The 25,772-nt window shown below is 36.6% G+C and overlaps 1 protein-coding gene across 2 annotated transcripts in view; it reads left to right on the top strand.

Moving 5' to 3' along the window:
* Positions 1-25,252, top strand: part of LOC117339537 (probable ATP-dependent RNA helicase DDX58) — a 35,460-nt gene extending 10,208 nt beyond the window's left edge. Inside the window, exons 8-16 of one of the 2 annotated variants that reach the window (XM_033901207.1) lie at positions 1,640-1,809; positions 6,915-7,104; positions 7,665-7,827; positions 9,581-9,676; positions 10,640-10,776; positions 12,914-13,052; positions 18,916-19,146; positions 19,954-20,121; positions 22,010-25,252. In XM_033901207.1, the coding sequence (XP_033757098.1) occupies positions 1,640-1,809; positions 6,915-7,104; positions 7,665-7,827; positions 9,581-9,676; positions 10,640-10,776; positions 12,914-13,052; positions 18,916-19,146; positions 19,954-20,121; positions 22,010-22,662 (1,947 nt within the window). In that variant the 3' untranslated portion in view covers positions 22,663-25,252. The remainder of the gene's footprint in view (positions 1-1,639; positions 1,810-6,914; positions 7,105-7,664; positions 7,828-9,580; positions 9,677-10,639; positions 10,777-12,913; positions 13,053-18,915; positions 19,147-19,953; positions 20,122-22,009) is intronic. The other variant, XM_033901208.1, reaches the window with a different exon arrangement.
* The last annotated feature ends 520 nt before the right edge of the window (positions 25,253-25,772 follow it).

The following is a 25,772-nucleotide window of genomic DNA, read 5'->3' as shown; positions in this document are numbered from 1 at the left end:
TACATATCTCTCCCCTACATCTGTATAAATATCTCTCCCCTATATCTGTATACATATCTCTCCCTAGATCTGTATACATATCTCTCCCTTACATCTGTATAAATATCTCTCCCCTACATCTGTATACACATCTCTCCCCTACATCTGTATAAATATATCTCCCCTATATCTGTATACATATCTCTCCCCTTCATCTGTATACATATCTCTCCCCTATATCTGTATAAATATCTCTCCCCTACATCTGTATAAATATCTCTCCCCTACATCTGTATACATATCTCTCCCCTACATCTGTATACATGTCTCCCCCTACATCTGTATGAATATCTCTCCCCTACATCTGTATAAATATCTCTCCCCTACATCTGTATAAATATCTCTCCCCTACATCTGTATAAATATCTCTCCCCTACATATGTATACACACCTCTCCCCTATATCTGTATACATATCTCTCCCCTACATCTGTATACATATCTCTCCCCTACATCTGTATACATATCTCTCCCCTACATCTGTATAAATATCTCTCCCCTATATCTGTATAAATATCTCTCCCCTACATCTGTATACATCTCTCTCCCCTACATCTGTATACATGTCTCTCCCCTACATCTGTATACATATCTCTCCCCTACATCTGTATACATGTCTCTCCCCTACATCTGTATAAATATATCTTCCTTATATCTGTATACATATCTCTCCCTACATCTGTATACATATCTCTCCCCTACATCTGTATACATATCTCTCCCCTACATCTGTATAAATATATCTTCCTTATATCTGTATACATATCTCTCCCTACATCTGTATACATATCTCTCCCCTACATCTGTATACATGTCTCCCCCTACATCTGTATAAATATCTCTCCCCTACATCTGTATACATATCTCTCCCCTATATCTGTATACATATCTCTCCCCTACATCTGTATACATATCTCTCCCCTATATCTGTATATATGTCTCTCCCCTACATCTGTATACATATCTCTCCCCTACAACTGTATAAATATATCTTCCTTATATCTGTATACATATCTCTTCCTTACATCTGTATACATATACATATCTCTCCCTTTAACATTGAGTTGTATGAAATAGACCGGTCTGTGATGTTGTTGTTGTAACCTTGGGCATTTTACCCTAATTGCTCTGGATGGCATGCGACGTGCCTTTTCTATTGCAAAGATATCTTGCCTCAAAATAACCCCAGCTGTTCAAAGGGCGATAAACCTAGCAAACAAACAAACAAGCTAACCTTGTCCCATTTGCAATTAAGATCACATCTTCTAAATAAACCGGGGCCGCGGTGGCCGAGTGGTTAAGGTGTACCGACACTTTATCACTAGCCCTCCACCTCTGGGTTGCGAGTTCGAAACCTACGTGGGGCAGTTGCCAGGTACTGACCGTAGGCCGGTGGTTTTTCTCCGGGTACTCCGGCTTTCCTCCACCTCCAAAACCTGGCACGTCCTTAAATGACCCTGGCTGTTAATAGGACGTTAAACAAAAACAAACAAATTCTAAATAAACCAGCTGTGTAGGGTCATGGTATTTAGTACGCTGGTGCTTGTACATCTTATATTCTACACAATCTGTTTTGTAACTTGTAACTTCTATAATTACAGCACCACTTGAGAAAATGTCACAGCAAGATGATATTTCTGGTGCCCACCTCAGCCCTAGCAACACAGCAGCGAGATAGGTGTTACGAACTGTTAAAATGTCAAGCTAAAGTGATGACTGGGGAGAGTCAGGCCAGAGATAAATATGTAGATATGTCTATCCACCTCAAAAAGTGAGTAAACATAGAATTGTGATTATGTTTAATTGTATGTGTTGTGATGTGTTGTGTATGTGATGTAGTGTTGTGATGTGTATGTGTTTGTGATGTGTAGGTGTTGTGATGTGTATGTGTTGTGATGTGTATGTGTTGTGATGTGTATGTGTTGGTGTTGTGATGTGTATGTGTTGTGATGTGTAGGTGTTGTGATGTGTATGTGTTGTGATGTGTATGTGTTGTGATGTATATGTGTTGTGACATGCATGTGTTGTGATGTGTATGTGTTGTGATGTATATGTGTTGTGACATGCATGTGTTGTGATGTGTATGTGTTGTGATGTGTATGTGTTGTGATGGTATGTTTTTTTTTTTCTTTTTTTATTGAGTTGTATGTTTAGGTTTGTGTGTTGTGTTTTCTTTTGAGTTTTTTTTGGTTATATTTTTTTTGTTTTTATTTATTTTTGGGTTTTTAAAAATTTTTTTTTTTTTTTTTTTGGGGGGGTTTTTTTTACCGTTTTTTTCTCACTCTGGTTTTTTATTTGATTGGGATGTTGGTTGTGAGTAGGTTGTGTTATTTATGGTTGTATTACTTGTTTTAATTTTTTTATGTAAAATTATGGATTTATTGTGTAAATGTGAGTTTTGTGTCGGTGTGTGGGGCCTGGTCTGTGTTGTGTGTGTGTTGTACTTGCTTATATTGTTAGTCTGTTTTTATTGTCCTGTATTTGCCTATTCCGGTTGGTTTGTATGTGTCTTTTTATTTTTTAAACTTTCTTCTGTGTCTGGGTTGGCGTGTTTGGTTCTGTTTTCCTTGTTTGTTGTCTATGTTTTTTTTGTGTTTGTTGCGTCTGTGTTGTGGTTTTGTGCTGTGTTATGCTGTTTGTTTGATGTGTCTGTTTGTGTGTGTATGTGTTTGTGTTTTTATGTGTATGGTGTGTTGTGCTGTTTTAGTGTTGTGTTGTTGGTGTTGTGAGTTTTGTTTGTGTATTGTTTTGTGTGTTTTTAAGGGTTATTGCAGTTTGTGATGTTATGGTTTGTATGTATATGTTGTGAATATGATGGTTGTGTCCCTGTTATTTGTTTGTGTATGTGTTTGTCATTGAGTGATGTTTATTGTCTTTGTATTTTGTAATTTGTTGGTCGGTGTTATGTTATTGCTTTGTTGTGTGTTGCCCTTTGTGTGGTCTCGTGTGTTTGATTGTATTTTTGTTTGTTGTGTTGTGGGTGTGTGTTGTGCTTGTGTTGTGTTGTGCTTGTCTTTTTGTTTTGTGGTTTTTTTGTTTGGTGTTTGCTTGTTGGTTGTGTCTTTTTGTGTTTGTGTGTTGTGTGTGTTGTGTCTGTTGTTTGCTGTGTTTGTTGTCTTTTTTTTGTTTTGTTTGGTGATGTGTTGTGTTGTGTTTGTTTTTTGGTGTTGTGTTGTGTTGTTTTGTGCTTGTTTGTTGTTTGATGCTGTTATGTGTTGTGCTGTGTTGTGTTTGTGCTGGGGTTGTGTTTTGTCTGTTGTGTTTGTTTGTTTGTTTTGTGGATGTGTTGTGCATTGTGTCTGTGTCTTTTGTTGTCTGTTGGTGTGTCTTGTTTTGTTGTTTGTGTCTGTGTTTGTTTGCTGTGTTGTGTTGTGTGTGGTGTTGTGCTTTGCTTTGTCTGTGTTGTGTTTGTTTCTTGTGTGTTGTCTTGTTGTGTTTGTGTTTTTGTTTGTTTTGGTGTTCTGTTTGTGTGTTTTGTGGTGTTGTTTGTGTTGTTGCTGTGTGGTTGTTTGTTGTGTATTGTGCTGTTTTGTGTTTGCTGTGTCGGTGTGTTGTCTTGTGTTGTGTGGTGCTGTTCTGTTTTGTGTTGTTGTGTTTTGGGTTGTTGTGATGGGGTGGTGTTGTGCTGTTGTGTTTGATGTGTTTGTTTGGTTTGTCTGTGTTCGGGGTTGTGTTTGTTTTTTGGGTGTTTGTTGTTGGTTTGCTTGTTGTGTTGTTCTGATTGTTCGTTTTTTCTGTGTTGTTTTGGGGTTGTTGTTTTGTGTTGTCTTGTTGTGTTTTGTGCTTGTTGTTTGTGTTGTGTCTGTAGTTGTTGTGTTTGTGTTGTCTGTTATGTCTGTTGTCTGTGGTGTGGTTGTCTGTTGTCTGTGTTTGGTGTTGTGTCTGTGTTTGTTGTGTTGTGTTGTGCTGTTGCTTGTGTTTTTGTTTGTTGTGTTGTGTTTTTTGTTGTGTTGTGTTTGTGTTTGTCTTTGTTGTGTTTTTGTGTTTGGGTTTGCTTTGTGTGTCTGTGCTTTTCTTTTCTGTGTTGTCTGTGTCTGTGTTGTCTTGTGCTGTTTTGTGTGTGTCTTGTTTTGTTTTCTGTTCTTTGTGGTGTGTGTCTGGTATGTGTTGTGTCTTTTTGTCTGTGGTTTTTTGTCTTGTGTTGTGTCTGTGTATGTGTTCTGTTGTCTGTGTTGTGTTGTGTTATGTGGTTTGTTTTTGTTTTTTTTCTGTGTTGTGTTGTGTCTGTTTTTTTGTGTTGTGTTGTCTGTGTCTGTGTCTGTGTTTGTGTTTGTCTTGGTTTTCTTTTATTGTTGTTTGTGTCTTTGTTGTTTCTGTGCTTGTGTTCTGTTTGCTGTGTTTGGTCGTTTGTCTGTGTCTGTCTTTTTGTTTTGCTTTGTGTCTATTTGTTTTTCTGTGCGTGTTGTGTCTGTGCTTGTGTTCTTGTTGTCTTTTGTGTTTGTCTGTGTGTGTCTTGTTGTGTTTCTGTGTCTGTTGTTGTGTTCTTGCTTGTGTCTGTGTTGTGTGTTTTGTCGTGTTGTGTTGTGTTTTTTTTTGTTGTTTGTGTTGTGTCTGTGTTGTGCTTGTCCTTTGTTGGTTCTGTTGTGTCTGTGTCTGTTGTTGTGTTTGTGGTTGTCTTTTTTTTGCTGTTCTTGTTTTGTTGTTGTCTGTGTCTGTGTGTTCTGTGTGTGTCTTCTTGTTTTGTTGGGTGTTGTTTTTTGTCTGTGTCTGTCTTGGTTTTTCTGTTTGTGTTGTCTGTGTCTGTTAGGGTGTTTTTGTCTTGGTGCTGTATGTCTTTTGTTCTTTTGTCTTGTTGTGTTTTTGTTTATGTGCTGTTTGTGTTCTGTGTGTGTCTTGGTTAGTGTCTGTTTGTGTGTCTGTTTCTGTGCTTGTGTTGTTTCTGTGTTGTTTGTCTTTTCCTTTGTTTCTGTTGTTTCTTTGTGTTGTTTGTTCTTTTTCTGTTCGGTGTGCTGTGTTTTGTTGGTTTTTTTGGGTCCTGGCTGTTTTGTGTTGGTGTTTGTGGGTTGTCTTGTTTTTTTTGTGTTTGTGTCTTGCTGTGTCTGTGTCTTTCTTGTTTGTGTTGTGCTGTGTTTGTTGTTCTGTTGATGTGTTCTGTGTTGTGTCTTTTGTTGTTGTTGTGTTGTGTTGTGCTTGTCTGGTTGTGTTGTTGCTGTGTTTTTCTGTGTTGTGGTCTGTGTTTGTTGTTGGTGGTTGTTTGTTGGGTCTTTTCCCCTGTGTTTTCTTTGTTGGGGTCTTGGGTTTGTTGTGTTCTGGTCTGTGTCTGTGTTGTTGTTTTGTTGGTGTTCTGTGTTTTGTTGTCTGTGTTGTGTTGTGTTGTGTTGTGTTTGTGTTTGTGTTGTTGTTTGTGTCTGTGTTGTGCTGTGTTGTGTGTTTTGTGTTCTGTGTGTTGTGTTGTGTTTTTGTTTGGTGTTGTGCTGTGTTTTGATTGTCTTTGTTTGTTCTTTGTTGTGTTGTTCTTGTGTCTGTGTTGTGTTGTGTCTGTGCTGTTTTTTGTTTGTTGTGTCTGTTTGTGCGGGTGTTTGTTTGTGTCTGTGTTTTGTTGTTTTGTGTTCTGTTGCTGTGTTTTTTGTGTTGGTTTGTTTGCTGGTTTTGTGTTTTGTCTGTGTTGTGGCGTTCTGTGTTTGTGTGTCTTGTGTTGTGTTGTGTGGTTGTGTGTGTCTTTGTTGTTGTGGTGTGTCTGTGTTTGCTGGGTTTGTGTGTGTTGTGTTGTGCTTGTTTGTGTTTGTGTTGTGTCTTGCTTTTGTGTTTGTCTGTTTGTTTTGGTGTTTGTCTGTGTTGGGGGGGTGTTGTTTGTTGTTTCTGTTTGTGTTGTTTGTTCTTTTGCTTGTATGTGTTGTGCTTGTGTCGGTGTTGTGTTGTGCCTGTTGTCTGTGTTTTTTTGGGTGTTGTCTGTTTGTGCTGTTGTTTGTCTGTTGTTGTTGTTTTTTGGTGTTTGTGTCTTGTGCTGTGTTTGCTGTTTGGTTGTCTGTGTTTTCTGTGTTGTGTTGGTTGTTGTGTTTGCTGTGTCTGTTGTCTGTTTGTGTTTGTTTTTGTGTGTCTGTGTTGTTCTGTGGTTTGTGTTTTGTTCTTTTTCTGTGGCTTTTTCTTGTTGTGCTGTTGTGTGTTTTGTGTGTCTTTTGGGATGTCTGTTGTCTTTGTCTGTTTGTGTTGGGGTCTTTGTCGTGTTTTTTTCTTTTTTTTGTGCTGGTCTTGTTGTTGTTGTGTGTTGTGCTGTGTGTGTTTCTGTTCTGGTTGTTGTGTTGTGCTGTGTCTGTTTTGTGTGGTCTGTGCTGTTTTGGTTGTTGTCCTGATGTTTGTTTGTTGTCTGTGTTTTGTCTTTGTTGTTCTGTGTTGTTTTTTGTGTTGTTTTGTTGTCTGTTTTGGGGGTTTGTTTTGTTGTGTATTGTTTGTTCTGTGTCTTGTTTTTGCTGTTTTTTGTTGTTGTTTGTGTTTGTGCTGTGCTGTGTTGGTTTGTGCTGTTCTTGTTTGTTGTTTTGTGTTTTTTGTTGGTGTTGTACGTTTTGCTTTGTGTCTGTTGTGTTGTGTTTGTGTTTTGTGTTTTGGGTTGTTTGCTGTGTTGTTCCGTGTTGTGCTGTGTCTGTTTGTGCTTTGTCGTGTTGTCGGGTGGTGTCTTGCTGGTGTATGTGTTGTTGTTTGCGACATGTTTTGTGTCTGTGCTTGTGTTCTGTGTCTCGTGTTGTGTTGGACTGGGACTGTGCTGTGCTTGTGTCTGTTGCTGTGATATGGTTGTGATGTGTATGTGTATGTGGTGTGATGTGTATGTGATGTGTATGTGTTGTGATGTGATGTGTATGTGTTGTGATATTTAGATGTTGTGATGTGTAGGAGTTGTGATAACATTGTTTTGTGACTAATTGGTTATTATTCTATTTTCAGTCATGACATTATCGTTGCTACGCCTCAGATTCTTGTGAACTGCCTGCTGTCGGAAGATGTTTCCATGTCAGATTTTTCTCTCATTGTTTTTGATGAATGTCACAGAACATATGAAGACACACCCTACAACAATGTGATGCGACTGTACTTAGACTTGAAGCTGACAGAAGAGAATGCCTCTCTACCACAGGTACATTCATGTCCTAACAGTCATGTATTTCTGATATTTAAAGGAATGTAACATTCACTTAACAATGACTGATATATTGCTATTGTAGAGAATCGACTCCTATAGCATTTGTGTACAAAATGGAACAATTCTTAGATGCTGCAAAGCATCCTACACCTCACTCAAGTCCGGGGAACAACAAGTCCTTTAGAAAACTCATAACAGCATGTCTCATGTTCTTAACAGCTCAGTGTCCCTTTCAAATATTATTTCACGTTTGATTGGCGATTCGTTATGTGAGTGTTAATTAATTGCTCAATTTTGGAAGAAACTAGGTAATAACCAGTTGGTAAAAATCAGGCAATATATATACTGCATTCTAAAATTATTTGTTGTTAATTATAAGCTCACCTGCCTATAACTCTCAGAAATACTCATTTTTACTTCAAAAGACTTTCATTGGTTGTCACAGACAAAGGTTCCTATGAACTATTTTGTTACTTATTTGGAAACTGCTGTAGCCTGAAACATTATTAATAGAATAAACAAATTCTGACTGCTGTAAAATTGATTTCTTTTAGATTTTAGGAATGACCGCTTCGCTAGGGTCAGGAAATGCCAAATGCCAGTCCGGAGCTGATGATTGGGTCAAACACCTTATGAACAACATGGACACTCAAAAGCTGGTGACTGTAAAGGAGAACATAGAAGAGCTTCAGGCGAAAATCAACAACACAGACACGGGTAAGACATGCTCATTAATCAAAGGGGAGATAATTCACTGTAAAAGTTACTTCCCTTTCTTTAATAAAAACAATTGTTTTATTTTCGTTTTTAAAATTGGCCAATAATCTGTTAAACTCAACTTTGGAAGTAAAGTAATCAAATAACATCAGTCTCAATTTTGTTTTTAAAGTTATTAATGAAAATTGTTATCAGAACTGACTGAGTGTGGTTGGCTGTCTAATAAATGTGCCTGCCAAATTTGACGGCAGTATTATTAGCTCACCTGCCCGAAGGGCAAGTGAGCTTATGACGTGGTGCTGCGTCCGTCGTCCGTCAAATAGGCTATAATCTTCAAACAACTTCTTCTCAATAACCAAGAGGCCCAGGGACTTGATATTGGGCCTGTAGCATTCTGGGGTGAAGGGCTACAAAGTTTGTTCAAATAAATGACCTTGACCTTCATTCAAGGTCACATGGGTCAAATAGGCTATAATCTTCAAACGACTTCTTCTCAATAACCAAGAGGCCAAGTGACTTGAAAAATTGGGCCTGTAGCATGCTGGGGTGAAGGGCTACAAAGTTTGTTCAAATAAATGACCTTGACCTTCATTCAAGGTCACATTGTTCAAATAGGCTATCATCTTCAAATGACTTTTTCTCAATAACCAAGAGGCCCAGGGACTTGATATTGGGCCTGTAGCATTCTGGGGTGAAGGGCTACACAGTTTGTTCAAATAAATGACCTTGACCTTCATTCAAGGTCACATGGGTCAAATAGGCTATAATCTTCAAACGACTTCTTCTCAATAACCAAGAGGCCAAGTGACTTGATATTGGGCCTGTAGCATGCTGGGGTGAAGGGCTACAAAGTTTGTTCAAATAAATGACCCTGACCTTCATTCAAGGTCACATTGTTCAAATAGGCTATCATCTTCAAATGACTTTTTCTCAATAACCAAGAGGCCCAGGGACTTGATATTGGGCCTGTAGCATGCTGGGGTGAAGGGCTACAAAGTTTGTTTAAATTAATGACCTTGACCTTCATGTTGCTGTAGAGCCAGGTGAGCGATACAGGCGCATTGGGTCTCTTGTATTATGGCATCATCCTTCTGCACTCACTCAGATAATACTTGTGGGGTGAATTTATCATTTACTCTGTGCAAATATTTTCGTCGCCTATAGGAGACGAAATGTTATGTAAATTTGTTTTTTTCCTGTAATTCATAATTAAATCTCTCTACACATGTGCTTTCTTAGTGACGGAATGAATTCACAGAAACAAAAGTGAAATCTGTGTTTACTATACTATAGGTTTCCCCTTTGTCCAGGCTGTATTTACGTGTCAGCGCTCATTCCTTTAAGGATTTTTTCAAACTTCACACAATAACATTTGAACATAATATCTCGAAGCAAATTTGAGTTTCACGGTCGTTGGGTCAAAGTCAAGGTCACTGTTACTTTTTTTAATTCTCTCAATGTCAAACACAGCCAATCAGACAGTCATAGTCAAAGTGAGCTAATCAGACTGCACCTTTCTTTTCTCAAAGCCAAACACAATTAACCAATCAGACTGCACATGACTTCTCTCAGAGTCAAACACAACCAATCAGATTGCACCTTACTTCTCTTACAGTCAGACTCAGCCAATCAAATCACACATTACTTCTCCCATAGTCAAAGGCAGCCAATCACACAGTGCAGCACACTTTTTTACCCAATCGTTATACATATTGACAGTTGCAGGTTTCAAAGTTAAATGTTACATTAACAGAGATTGTACTGACAAAGGAGCGACTCAACCCAGTCTTTGGTAAGCTGGTCAATAACATAATGGCGGTCATTGAGAAAAACATCCAAGATGCAGACGGTAAATATAAAACTTTTCTTATCCGGAAAGGTGGAAAACATCTCTCAAAATTTATGATACTAGAATGAATTAGTGCAAGCTCTCGCCACAAAAAAAATAAAAAATAAATAAAACACATAAAAACCACTTTTAGGGTGACAATATTTCAGCAGTTTTAACACGAAAGGTGCTAAAATAAGTTACCCTCTAAATTATGTATTTTTGCAGTAACATTAATTAAAACATGTCTGCTGTTATCATTTAAATCAGTACATTTATAAAAATGGACAGTATAGGCGTCCTTACCAGCTCAGACTAGTAGTAACTTCCCTTTATATCCAAGTGATGTCTGCTGAAAGGGAGAGATGTCACTTGTTGACTAAGCTCCAGTGCAGGCATGAATACCATTTTCATTAATCCTACCTGTTTCATATTTTAGTATAATTCCATCTTTCTAAACTGCCATCCTTAAAAATTATATTAATAAATAACAATCACTATATATAAATTGTAATACATAGTAGATAATAAAACAAAAGAAAAAAAAAATCAACATTGAAAATATACGATGTCAACTGTACATGATGTAAGGACAGTGACTAATAAGTCCTCGCTTTTAATGAAATAGTTCAGTTTAACTTTTCTTTAACAAATTGTTGTTGACCAGAGTTCTATGTGTTGTACATATCAGTCCAATTCTGGAAATATTGTGTTTATTGATCAAATTGTCAGTTTTCAAATATACAGTATGTATAAATTTCATTACTATCTGAAAAGGTCTTGGGAACATTAATGTACATGCTATCTGAACAAAGATGAAGTACAGCAAAATAAGCCCAAAAATTTTAAAAATATGATTATTTTCAGGTAATTCAACAAGTCTGTACATTTTGTATAAATTATTGTAAGAACAAAGCACCTGTATGACCGATATGTATACAGTACAGCCAATCTGTATAAGTTACATTGCGCTTGCATTTTAAGGGGAGTTACGAAGACCTCCTGCAGTACGCGATGGAGAGAGGTACACAGAATGGTGTAGTACATTGAAAAAGCAGATTACCAGTACTCCGGATAATGACCTTCACAGGAGCCTCAAGATCTATACTGACTACTTAGAGGTTAGCTTTAATTTGCTTGTTTGTCTGTTAGCCAGATTTTAATTAGATAAATTAGATTGGTGGGCTATATTCAAACCACTCGGACTCCCATGGTCAATTGTAGATGAGCTGTCGTCCATCTGTAAACGATCCTTGTTTTCACAATTTCTTGAGAAGTACTGGAGGGATATTTCTCAAACTTCACATTTAAATTTGAGTCTGATTGGGAAAACAAGGCTGACAGGCAGCCATCTTGGATTATGCAATTCAAAATTTGACTGAAGTACATTGTATTATTTTTCAACTGATATCCCTAACCTGCCTTGTTTAATGTCCAAATTGATTCGTTACTGAAGAACCTGTTCCTGTTCCAATTGTCACAAATTCTGTGACTGATGTTGACTGCTACTGACAGAGAAATTAGATGTACCACTGTACAAGCTCTCCTGATATCTGTAGGATGTAGTATTACTATTGTTATACAGGTGTATTACTATTGTTGTACAGGTGTACCACTGTACTCTCCTGATATCTGTAGGATGTAGTATTACTATTGTTGTACAGGTGTATTACTATTGTTGTACAGGTGTACCACTGTACTCTCCTGATATCTGTAGGATGTAGTATTACTATTGTTGTACAGGTGTATTACTATTTTTGTACAGGTGTATTACTATTATTGTACAGGTGTATTACTATTGTTGTACAGGTGTACCACTGTACTCTCCTGATATCTGTAGGATGTAGTATTACTATTGTTGTACAGGTGTATTACTATTGTGGTACAGGTGTATTACTATTGTTGTACAGGTGTATTACTATTGTTGTACAGCTGTATTACTATTGTTGTACAGGTGTACCACTGTACTCTCCTGATATCTGTAGGATGTAGTATTACTATTGTTGTACAGGTGTATTACTATTGTTGTACAGGTGTATTACTATTGTTGTACAGGTGTACCACTGTACTCTCCTGATATCTGTAGGATGTAGTATTACTATTGTTGTACAGGTGTATTACTATTGTTGTACAGGTGTATTACTATTGTTGTACAGGTGTATTACTATTGTTGTACAGGTGTACCACTGTACTCTCCTGATATCTGTAGGATATAGTATTACTATTGTTGTACAGGTGTACCACTGTACTCTCCTGATATCTGTAGGATGTAGTATTACTATTGTTGTACAGGTGTATTACTATTGTTGGACAGGTGTACCACTGTACTCTCCTGATATCTGTAGGATGTAGTATTACTATTGTTGTACATGTGTATTACTATTGTTGTACAGGTGTATTACTATTGTTGTACAGGTGTACCACTGTACTCTCCTGGTATCTGTAGGATGTAGTATTACTATTGTTGGACAGGTGTATTACTATTGTTGGACAGGTGTACCACTGTACTCTCCTGATATCTGTAGGATGTAGTATTACTATTGTTATACAGGTGTATTATTATTGTTGTACAGGTGTATTACTATTGTAGTACAGGTGTATTACTATTGTTGTACAGGTGTACCACTCTACTGATATCTGTAGGATGTAGTATTACTATTGTTGTACAGGTGTATTCCTATTGTTGTACAGGTGTATTACTATTGTTGTACAGGTGTATTACTATTGTTGTACAGGTGTATTACTATTGTTGTACAGGTGTATTACTATTGTAGTACAGGTGTATTACTATTGTTATACAGGTGTACCACTCCACTGATATCTGTAGGATGTAGTATTACTATTGTTATACAGGTGTATTACTATTGTTGTACAGGTGTATTACTATTGTTGTACAGGTGTATAACTATTGTTGTACAGGTGTATTTCTATTGTCGTACAGGTGTACCACTGTACTGATATCTGTAGGATGTAGTATTACTATTGTTGTACAGGTGTATTACTATTGTTGTACAGGTGTATTACTATTGTTGTACAGGTGTAAAATCTATTGTTGTACAGGTGTATTACTATTGTAGTACAGGTGTATTACTATTATTGTACATGTGTATTTCTATTGTTGTACAGGTGTATTACTATTGTTGTACAGGTGTATTTCTATTGTTGTACAGGTGTATTTCTATTGTTGTACAGGTGTATTTCTATTGTTGTACAGGTGTATTACTATTGTTGTACAGGTGTATTACTATTGTTGTACAGGTGTACCACCGTGCTCTCATCATATACCGTGATGCGCGGTCTAGTGATGCCTTACAATACCTTAAGGAAGAAATGGATGAAATGTTTTTTGAAGAGACAGCTGTGGAGACGGACCACAAGATGCACAAACTTTTCGAAGGTGAAAATGAATACCCAGTAAACTGAAGTTAAATCAATTGATTTAATACTTTGTTACTGTTAATTAACACCATAATTTATAAACTGTACTAAAATTAACTGTGTCATCATTCAACAATCACATTAAAACAGAGAGAAAGTTACACTCTACACCAAACACACATTACAACAGTTATACTCTACACCAAACACATTACAACAGTTATACTCTACACCACACACACATTACATCAGTTATACTCTACACCACACACACATTACAACAGTTATACTCTACACCACACACACACATTACAACAGTTATACTCTACACCACACACACACATTACAACAGTTATACTCTACACCACACACACATTACAACAGTTATACTCTACACCACACACACATTACAACAGTTATACTCTACACCACACACACATTACAACAGTTATACTCTACACCACACACACACATTACAACAGTTATACTCTACACCACACACACACATTACAACAGTTATACTCTACACACACACACACATTACAACAGTTATACTCTACACCACACACACATTACAACAGTTATACTCTACACCACACACACATTACAACAGTTATACTCTACACCACACACACATTACAACAGTTATACTCTACACCACACACACATTACAACAGTTATACTCTACACCACACACACATTACAACAGTTATACTCTACACCACACACACATTACTACAGTTATACTCTACACCACACACACATTACAACAGTTATACTCTACACCACACACACATTACAACAGTTATACTCTACACCACACACACATTACAACAGTTATACTCTACACCACACACACATTACAACAGTTATACTCTACACCACACACACACATTACAACAGTTATACTCTACACCACACACACATTATAACAGTTATACTCTACACCACACACACACATTACAACGGTATACTCTACACCACACACACATTACAACAGTTATACTCTACACCACACACACATTACAACAGTTATACTCTACACCACACACACATTAAAACAGTTATACTCTACACCACACACACATTACAACAGTTATACTCTACACCACACACATTACAACAGTTATACTCTACACCGCACACACACATTACAACAGTTACACTCTACACCACACACACATTACAACAGTTATACTCTACACCACACACATTACAACAGTTATACTCTACACCACACACACATTACAACAGTTATACTCTACACCAAACACACATTACAACAGTTATACTCTACACCACACACACATTACAACAGTTATACTCTACACCACACACACATTACAACAGTTATACTCTACACCACACACATTACAACAGTTATACTCTACACCACACACACATTACAACAGTTATACTCTACACCACACACACATTACAACAGTTATACTCTACACCACACACACATTACAACAGTTATACTCTACACCACACACACATTATAACAGTTATACTCTACACCACACACACATTACAACAGTTATACTCTACACCACACACACATTACAACAGTTACACTCTACACCACACACACATTACATCAGTTATACTCTACACCACATACACACCTTACAACTGTTATACTCTACACCGCACACACACCTTACAACAGTTATACTCTACACCACACACACACACACATTACAACAGTCATACTCTACACCACACACACATTATAACAGTTATAATCTACACCACACACACATTACAACAGTTATACTCTACACCACACACACACATTACAACAGTTATACTCTACACCACACACATTACAACAGTTATACTCTACACCACACACACACATTACAACAGTTATACTCTACACCACACACATTACAACAGTTATACTCTACACCACACACACACATTACAACAGTTATACTCTACACCACACACATTACAACAGTTATACTCTACACCACACACACACATTACAACAGTTATACTCTACACCACACACATTACAACAGTTATACTCTACACCACACACACACATTACAACAGTTATACTCTACACCACACACATTACAACAGTTATACTCTACACCACACACATTACAACAGTTATACTCTACACCACACACACATTACAACAGTTATACTCTACACTTCACACACACATTACATCAGTTATACTCTACACCACACACACATTACAACAGTTATACTCTACACCACACACACACATTACAACAGTTATACTCTACACCACACACACACATTACAACAGTTATACTCTACACCACACACACACATTACAACAGTTATACTCTACACCACACACACATTACAACAGTTATACTCTACACCACACACACATTATAACAGTTATACTCTACACCACACACATATTATAACAGTTATACTCTACACCACACACACATTACAACAGTTATACTCTACACCACACACATTACAACAGTTATACTCTACACCACACACATTACAACAGTTACACTCTACACCACACACACACATTACAACAGTTATACTCTACCACACACACAATACAACAGTTATACTCTACACCACACACATATTATAACAGTTATACTCTACACCACACACACAATACAACAGTTATACTCTACACCACACACACATTACATCAGTTATACTCTACCACACACACATTATAACAGTTATACTCTACACCACACACACACATTACAACAGTTATACCCTACACCACACACACATTACAACAGTTATACTCTACACCACACACATTACAAGTTATACTCTACACCACACACACATTATAACAGTTATACTCTACACCACACACACATTATAACAGTTATACTCTACACCACACACACAATACAACAGTCATACTCTACACCACACACACATTATAACAGTTATACTCTACACCACACACACATTATAACAGTTATACTCTACACCACACACATATTATAACAGTTATACTCTACCACACACACAATACAACAGTCATACTCTACACCACACACACATTATAACAGTTATACTCTACACCACACACACAATACAACAGTTATACTCTACACCACACACACATTACAACAGTTATACTCTACACTTCACACACATTACAACAGTTATACTCTACACCACACACACATTACAACAGTTATACTCTACACCACACACACATTACAACAGTTATACTCTACACCACACACACATTACAACAGTTATACTCTACACCACACACACATTACAACAATTATACTCTACACCACACACACATTACAACAGTTATACTCTACACTTCACACACACATTACAACAGTTATACTCTACACCACACACACATTACAACAGTTATACTCTACACCACACACACATTACAACAGTTATACTCTACACCACACACACATTACAACAGTTATACTCCACACCACACACACATTACAACAGTTATACTCTACACCATACACACATTACAACAGTTATACTCTACACCACACACACATTACAACAGTTATACTCCACACCACACACACATTATAACAGTTACACTCTACACCACACACACATTACAACATTTATACTCTACACCACACACACATTACAACAGTTATACTCTACACCACACACACATTACGACAGTTATACTCTACACCACACACATTACAACAGTTATACTCTACACCACACACATTACAACAGTTATACTCTACCACACACACAATACAACAGTTATACTCTACACCACACACACATTACAACAGTTACACTCTACACCGCACACACACAATACAACAGTCATACTCTACACCACTCACACATTACAACAGTTATACTCTACACCACACACACATTACAACAGTCATACTCTACACCACACACACATTACAACAGTTATACTCTACACCACACACACATTACAACAGTTATACTCTACACCACACACACATTACAACAGTTATACTCTACACCACACACACATTACAACAGTTATACTCTACCACCACACACACATTACAACAGTTATACTCTACACCACACACACATTACAACAGTTATACTCTACACCACACCCATTACAACAGTTATACTCTACCACACACACAATACAACAGTTATACTCTACACCACACACACATTACAACAGTTATACTCTACGCCATACACACATTACAACAGTTATACTCTACACCACACACACATTACAACAGTTATACTCTACCACACACACAATACAACAGTTATACTCTACACCACACACACACAATACAACAGTTATACTCTACACCACACACACATTACAACAGTTATACTCTACACCACACACACATTACAACAGTTATACTCTACACCATACACACATTACAACAGTTATACTCTACACCACACACACATTACAACAGTTATACTCTACCACACACACAATACAACAGTTATACTCTACACCACACACACACATTATAACAGTTATACTCTACACCACACACACATTACAACAGTTATACTCCACACCACACACACATTACAACAGTTATACTCTACACCACACACACATTACATCAGTTATACTCTACACCACACACATTACAACAGTTATACTCCACACCACACACACATTACATCAGTTACACTCTACACCACACACACATTACAACAGTTATACTCTACACCACACACACATTACAACAGTTATACTCTACACCACACACACATTACAACAGTTATACTCTACACCACACACACATTACAATAATTATACTCTACACCACACACACATTACAATAGTTATACTCTACACCACACACACATTACAACAGTTATACTCTACACCACACACACATTACAACAGTTATACCCTACACCACACACACACATTACAACAGTTATACTCTACACCACACACACACATTACAACAGTTATACTCTACACCACACACACATTACAACAGTTATACTCTACACCACACACACATTACAACAGTTATACCCTACACCACACACACACATTACAACAGTTATACTCTACACCACACACACATTACAACAGTTATACTCTACACCACACACACATTACAACAGTTATACTCTACACCACACACACATTACAATAATTATACTCTACACCACACACACATTACAATAGTTATACTCTACACCACACACACATTACAACAGTTATACTCTACACCACACACACATTACAACAGTTATACTCTACACCACACACACATTACAATAGTTATACTCTACACCATACACACATTACAACAGTTATACTCTACACCACACACACATTACATCAGTTACACTCTACACCACACACACATTACAACAGTTATACTCTACTACACCACACACACACATTATAACAGTTATGCTCTACACCACACACACATTACAACAGTTATACTCTACACCACACACACACATTACAACAGTTATACTCTACACCACACACACATTACAACAGTTATACTCTACACCACACACACATTACAACAGTTATACTCTACACCACACACACATTACAACAGTTATACTCTACACCACACACACATTACAACAGTTATACTCTACACCACACACACATTACTACAGTTATACTCTACACCACACACACATTACAACAGTTATACTCTACACCACACACACATTACAACAGTTATACTCTACACCACATACACATTACAACGGTTATACTCTACACCACACATACATTACAACAGTTATACTCTACACCACACACACATTACAACGGTACACTCTATACCACACACACATTACAACAGTTATACTCTACACCACACACACACATTACTAATATCCTGACTAACTTTGTATATGTGTATATAATTCCATCTTAGATAATCAACCACTGATGGAGAGTGAAAATAGTCAAGATAATCCAAAACTTCACCAAGTTCAAGTTCGACTTTCTGCAGTGTTCCGAAATGAACCTGATTCCCGAGCCATCATATATGTCAAAACAATAGATCTTGCCAGATTTCTGGAGGTGTGGATGAATGAGTGTCCGGAACTTCAACCTCTAAATGCAGTGCGTTTCGTCGGAGCACACGCTAGGGTTGGGATTGGTGGTAAGGATCTGTTTATAATTTGTGAACTACTAATGCTTGCATTTTGATTTAGTTTAATACTAACATAGTCTGTAAGCTTAATTATTTTCCTGGGCAATAAATTGTTGCATATTTCGCAGGTGATTAAAATTAGCGAAAACTAAATGCCGCAAAATAGTTTTGATCACAGGTACAGTAGGCCTCTTATGATGGACTATAAATCGCTAAATAAATCACTACAAAAAGTTGTTAGCCGTGAAAACTCAAAATTATGTCACCACAAAAATAAATTGGTCTATAGTACAGAGGATAGAGGATACAACAACTTTTGTAATATTTCTTGATGTAAACTGTAGATCTGCTGTCAGATTTAAATCCCTGAGGTTTGTGGTATCCCTGGAAGGGGGGGGGGGATCTGAACGACTTGTTGTATTAACTGGAAGGGGGGGGGGGGGGGAACGGCTTGTGGTATCCCTGAGAGGGGGATCCGATCGATTTGTGGTATCCCTGTGATATGATCGATTTGTGGTATCCCTTGGGGAGGGGGGAGGGGGGGATCTTATGACTTGTTGTATTCCTGGAAGGGGGGATCTGATTGATTTATGGTATCCCTGGGAGGGGGATCAGAATAACGGCTTGTGGTATCCTTGGAAGGGGGATCTGAACGGCTTGTGGTATCCTTGGAAGGGGGATTTGAACGGCTTGTGGGGCGTATCCTTGGAAGGGGGATCTGAATGACTTGTAGTATACCTGGGCCCTTGGGCCTCTTGTTCCTTTGAATTATCTTAATTAGCTTGATGATGAGAATTTAAGTTTCATTTGACAAAGGTATAACCAAGGTGGTACAGGACACCATTCTAAAGGCCTTCCGGGACGGCACACACAAGGTGGTTATAGGTACCTCAGTGTTAGAGGAGGGACTGGACATACCCAGGTGTAATCTTGTCATTCTGTATGACCACGTCACCAACGAGATACAGCGTGTTCAGACGAGAGGTATGGAAAACGTGTGGGGATTGTATTAACAGGAATCAGGTTATTAGCGAGTATAATATATAGGTTATACGTGGGTATAATATGTAGTTTATTGATGGTATAATATGTAGATTATTGAGGGTATTATATGTAGGTGATACGTGGGTTTAATATGTAGGTTATTGATGGTATAATATGAAGGTTATTGAGGGTATTATATGTAGGTGATTGAGGATATAATATGTAGGTTATACATGGGTATGATATGTAGGTTATTGATAGTATTATATGTAGGTTATTGAGGGTATTATATGTAGGTTATACATGGGTATAATATGTAGGTTATTGGGGTTATAATATATCGGTTATTGAGGGTATAATATGTAGGTTATACATGGGTATGATATGTAGGTTATTGGGGGTTTATATATAGGTTATTGAGGGTATTATATGTAGGTAATACGTGGGTATAATATGTAGGTTATTCAGGGGGTATAATATATAGGTTTTTGAGGGTATTATATGTAGGTTATACATGGGTTTAATATGTAGGTTATTGATGGTATAATATGTAGGTTATTGAGGGTATAATATATAGGTTATACATGGGTATAATATGTCGGTTATTGGGGGGTATAATATATAGGTTTTTGAGGGTATTATATGTACGTTATACGTGGGTATAATATGTAGGTTATTGAGGGGTATAATATGTAGGTTATTGAGGGTATTATATGTAGTTTATTGAAGGTATAATATGGTAGGTTATTGAGGGGTATAATATGCAGGTTATTGAGGGGTATAATATGTAGGTTATTGAGGGGTGTAATATGTAGGTTATTGAGGGGTGTAATATGTAGGTTATTGAGGGGTACAATATGTAGGTTATTGAGGGGTATAGTATGTAGGTTATTGAGGGGTGTAGTATGTAGGTTATTGAGGGGTGTAGTATGTAGGTTATTGAGGGTATAGTATGTAGGTTATTGAAGGGTGTAGTATGTAGGTTATTGAGGGGTATAATATGTAGGTTATTGAGGGGTGTCTATGTGGTTTTGCGGGGTTCATCTGTGGTTACTTGGGGTATAGTTGTAGGTTCTTGAGGGGTGTCGTTGTAGTGTTTTGGGGGTTAATATGTAGGTTATTGAGGGTGTAATATGTAGGTTATTTAGGGATGTAATATGTAGGTTATTGAGGGTATAGTATGTAGGTTATTGGTGGGTTTAACATGTAGGTTATTGAGGGTGTAGTATGTAGGTTATTGAGGGTATAATATGTAGGTTATTGAAGGGTGTAATATGTAGGTTATTGAGGGGTATAATATGTAGGTTATTGAGGGGTGTAATATGTAGGTTATTGAAGGGTGTAATATGTAGGTTATTGAGGGGTGTAGTATGTAGGTTATTGAGGGTGTAATATGTAGGTTATTGAGGGGTGTAGCATGTAGGTTATTGAGGGTGTAATATGTAGGTTATTGAGTAGTATAATATGTAGGTTATTGAGGGGTGTAGCATGTAGGTTATTGAGGGTGTAATATGTACTAGGTTATTGAGTAGTATAATATGTAGGTTATTGAGGGGTATAATATGTAGGTTATTGAGGGGTATAATATGTAGGTTATTGGGGTATTATATGTAGGTTATTGAGTGGTATAATATGTAGGTTATTGAGAGAGTATTATATGTAGGTTATTGAGGGGTGTAATATGTAGGTTATTGAGAGAGTATTATATGTAGGTTATTGAGGGTGTAATATGTAGGTTATTGAGGGGTATAATTTGTAGGTGAGAGGTTTTAACATGCATGTCATAATAAACAAGGTCATACGTTTAATGAAACGGAAGTGTTGATGAGAGAGTACAGCATAACATGTTATTTACCAAGTTGCTAAATCATCGTTTATCATTTTTCAGGACGCATAAGGAGAGATAACAGCCATTTCGTTCTTATAGCATCTGAAACTGGACAAGCAGCTAAAAAAGAACAGGTGAACGAGATAAGGGAGGAAATGGGGTCGGCAGCCATTGAACGAGTTCAGAACGAGATTGATAGAGACCCACGTGGTTTCCTCCAAAGACAACAGGCCGAGCAACTGAAAGAGAAGCAGAAACGAGATGCGGCAGAGAAAATTGAACGGGAAATGTTGTTAAACAGTCCCGTGTACCAGGTGAAATGTAATCACTGTAGAAGCTTGCTGTGTTTGTCGTCAGATCTCCGCAAAATTAAAGTCCATCACACTATTGTAGCCGGTGGGATGAAAGACACACTGATGTCCGGTCCGCGCGGGAAGCCATCTTATCAGGACAAGGACATGGAGCACGGTGTAGCAGAACTATATTGTAAAGACTGTAAGACACACATCGGTTCTATAAACAAGTCAATGTCACTATACTTTCCAATGCCTCGAATTGACCAGATAGTATTTTCAAGGGAAAATAACATCAAAGCCTGCAAGAAATGGAAAAATGTTCAAAGTCTCTTTGGTATTAAACAATTTTGCCCAATTGAAGATATGAGATTGATTATGTCGCTTCCTACTGAAGACAAAGACTTCTATACCAAGTAGCCAGGCGTCTCCTTTTGAACATATATAATTGTTTGAGACAATTCCGAAAAAAAAGATCAACTGGAAGCCATTTTCGCTATATCTCCGAAAATATCCCAGACTTTTCAAAATTTTCATATGTAATTTCCTTTCCCCTGGTTAAGCATGCTTAGTTTTGGGACATATCAACGCTTATTAAATACAGCGATATTTTGTCAGTATAAGATGTAAATTGAACAGATGAATGTATTTCTTACAAAAGTCAAAACAATTAAAACCAATGAAGATCATAGCGTGGGAATGGGAGATCGCTCTAGGATCTCTTGACAGATATATCTCTACATCTATCATATATACCTTTGTCATTAGGCAATGATAATTGATACTTGTACCTTTTCATGGAGATCACTGAAATCTGTATACGTATTGTCAGAGTATATACATCAACGTGAATATTTATTATCACAGTTTTATATACTTTTGTCGTGAATATTTATTGTCACACTTTGTATATACTTTTGTCGTGAATATTTATTATCACAGTTTTATATACTTTTGTCGCGAATATTTATTGTCACACTTTGTATATACTTTTGTCGTGAATATTTATTGTCACACTGTGTATATACTTTCGTTTTGAATATTTAAAGCCACATTTTGTAGATACTTTTGCCATGAATATTTATTCACACTTTGTATATACTTTTGTCATGAATATTTATTGTCACACTTGGTATATACTTTCGTCGTGAATATTTATTGTCGCATTTTGTATAATACTTTTGTCGTGAATATTAATTATCACATTGCTTCTTATAAATATACTTTTGTCGTGAATAGTAATTGTCACACTTTTTATATACTCTTGCCGTGAAAAATTCTTGTCAAACTTTGTATATACTTTTGCCGTGAATATTAATTGTCACACTTTATATATATATTTTGCCGTGAATATTCTTGTCACACTTTGTATATACTTGTGTCTCAAATATTTGTTGTCACACTTTGTATATACCCTTGCCGTGAATATTTCTTGTCACACTTTGTATATATATTTTGCCGTGAATACTTTAATGTTGACGTGAATATTGTCAAACCTTGTACTTACTTTCTGCATGTATATTATCTTATGTGAATTGTTTTCTACATTATTGGCTAAGAGTATAGCACGTGCCAAACTACAAACATTTGTACCTTACCATAACTAAATCAAAGGGCCAAAGGGCCTGAGGTCATAAAATAAGAAATTTAAAATTGGATTTTATAGTCAGACAGTTTGTATCAGATGAAATGTCTTAATCTGGTTATTCCTATTCTATATATATTCAAGAAAACTGCTGAAAACTTTCCAATAGCTGAGTATAGTTCTTTCCCTGATGTAATTATTTAATGTTTGTGGAAGAGTATTGATATACTTCTGAATCAGTAAAGCTGCTTGTAAACTTTGAAAAAAATCAACTGGAGGACAAATCGGTCTATTAACACTTACATGTACAACTACATGTAGAGATCAAATTTATATTTTAAGATGTTGATTTACCCACCACGACTATAACGGCAGGTGTCAAAGGCATATCCTGATGTTAACAATACCGTCAATCGTAAATTTCCAGCTGAAATGAAAATCCTGACCACGTGACATCAGCTCAACATCTGTAAGCAAGTACAGTTAGCTTCTTTTAAAATATCACTGATAAGTTTATTGCATAAGCACCCCCATATGGCAAACCAAAGTGGAAAAAAGTCCCTATTTATGGATATCAATAAATCAATTATTTATCAATAATTATTTTTTGATTTCCACAATTCATTTTTGGAAATCAATAAATATTAATTGATATCCATAATTGAATTTTGGATTCCATTATTCGATTCATGGATATTAATAAATACCTATTTTTGGAAATCCATAAATAGACACATTTGTTAATATCAATAAATGATTTATGGATATCAGAAAAACAAATGTCTATTTATAGACATATTTTTGTACAATAAAGATTCACACATTATTGGGCATGTAAAAATATATTAGAATAATTCTAATACTGAATACCTGTGTAGTTCTGAAACTCTTAGAATTATTGATTGCTAACTTGAAAATATATTGTAGGTCTGGAACACAATGTTTGTGCTTGCTATCACACTTATAAGGGTGGAGTATGTTATTCAATGCTTGAACAACGCCGACAATTTTGGCTTAATTCTTGCAATTTTAAAAAGCTTCAATTAAGTGGATATATGTACCGTACCATTTTCACTGTTAAAAACAGTTTTAAAAAATAAAAAGGAAATTCAGTTTTAACCAACAGTCGTGTGCTTAATTTTCAGGTAATGTCAGAAGGGCATAATCCAAATGTTACTATTTTTCTGTGACAGTTTAGATGCAACTACTTTTTTTTTTTCTTTTTAAGGTTTCAAATTGAATTTTGCTATCCAAGCAAAATTGATGTGTGCCAGGGTTGGGACCCCGGGTTCACCCCTCTTACACCATGAAGCCTCTCACAGGAGGTCTCTCTCACATGTTTCTCTCATTCATTTTCATTTCGGCCAATTTGCTCGTTTTGTTAAAAACAAACAACAACAACAAAAAAAAAAAAAAAAAAAACAACATTCATTCTACAGACTCATTCATACAGTATATTTTTTTTTTGACCAAAGCAAAGAGGGAGCTACATTTGCACACATTCATGCTAAGAGCTACATAGCTTTTGATTTACAGTGTACATGTATATATTATTTTACAATTCAACGATAAATATAATTTCCCAACAACTCTCAAAAATAATGTGAAACCATGTATGTGTGCAAATGCTGTATCACCGATAGGAAACCTTAATAAAAGCAGACGACACATTTACTTTACTGGGAAGAAAGAACGAAAAAGAACAAACACTGAAAACTGGGAAATTTGAGTATGTTTTTTTAGCAATATAGCTTTTTGATATATATTTTATTTACAGAATGTATGAAGCATTGTGTTGACACTCTGCCTTAGTAGTTCATTAATTTTGTGAATATAATTAAAAGCAATGATCTCTATAATGGTGTTGTGTTTGTATATGATATTCAAATGTTGATACATTACTGTGAATCAATTGCACGTTTTACAGTTGAGGATGATTCTGTGC

Source organism: Pecten maximus, chromosome 12 (assembly GCF_902652985.1).
Source record: "Pecten maximus chromosome 12, xPecMax1.1, whole genome shotgun sequence".
NCBI classification, from domain to species: Eukaryota; Metazoa; Mollusca; class Bivalvia; order Pectinida; family Pectinidae; genus Pecten; species Pecten maximus.
Note: the sequence above shows the minus strand (reverse complement) of the source record. Positions and strands in the feature narration are given on the sequence as shown.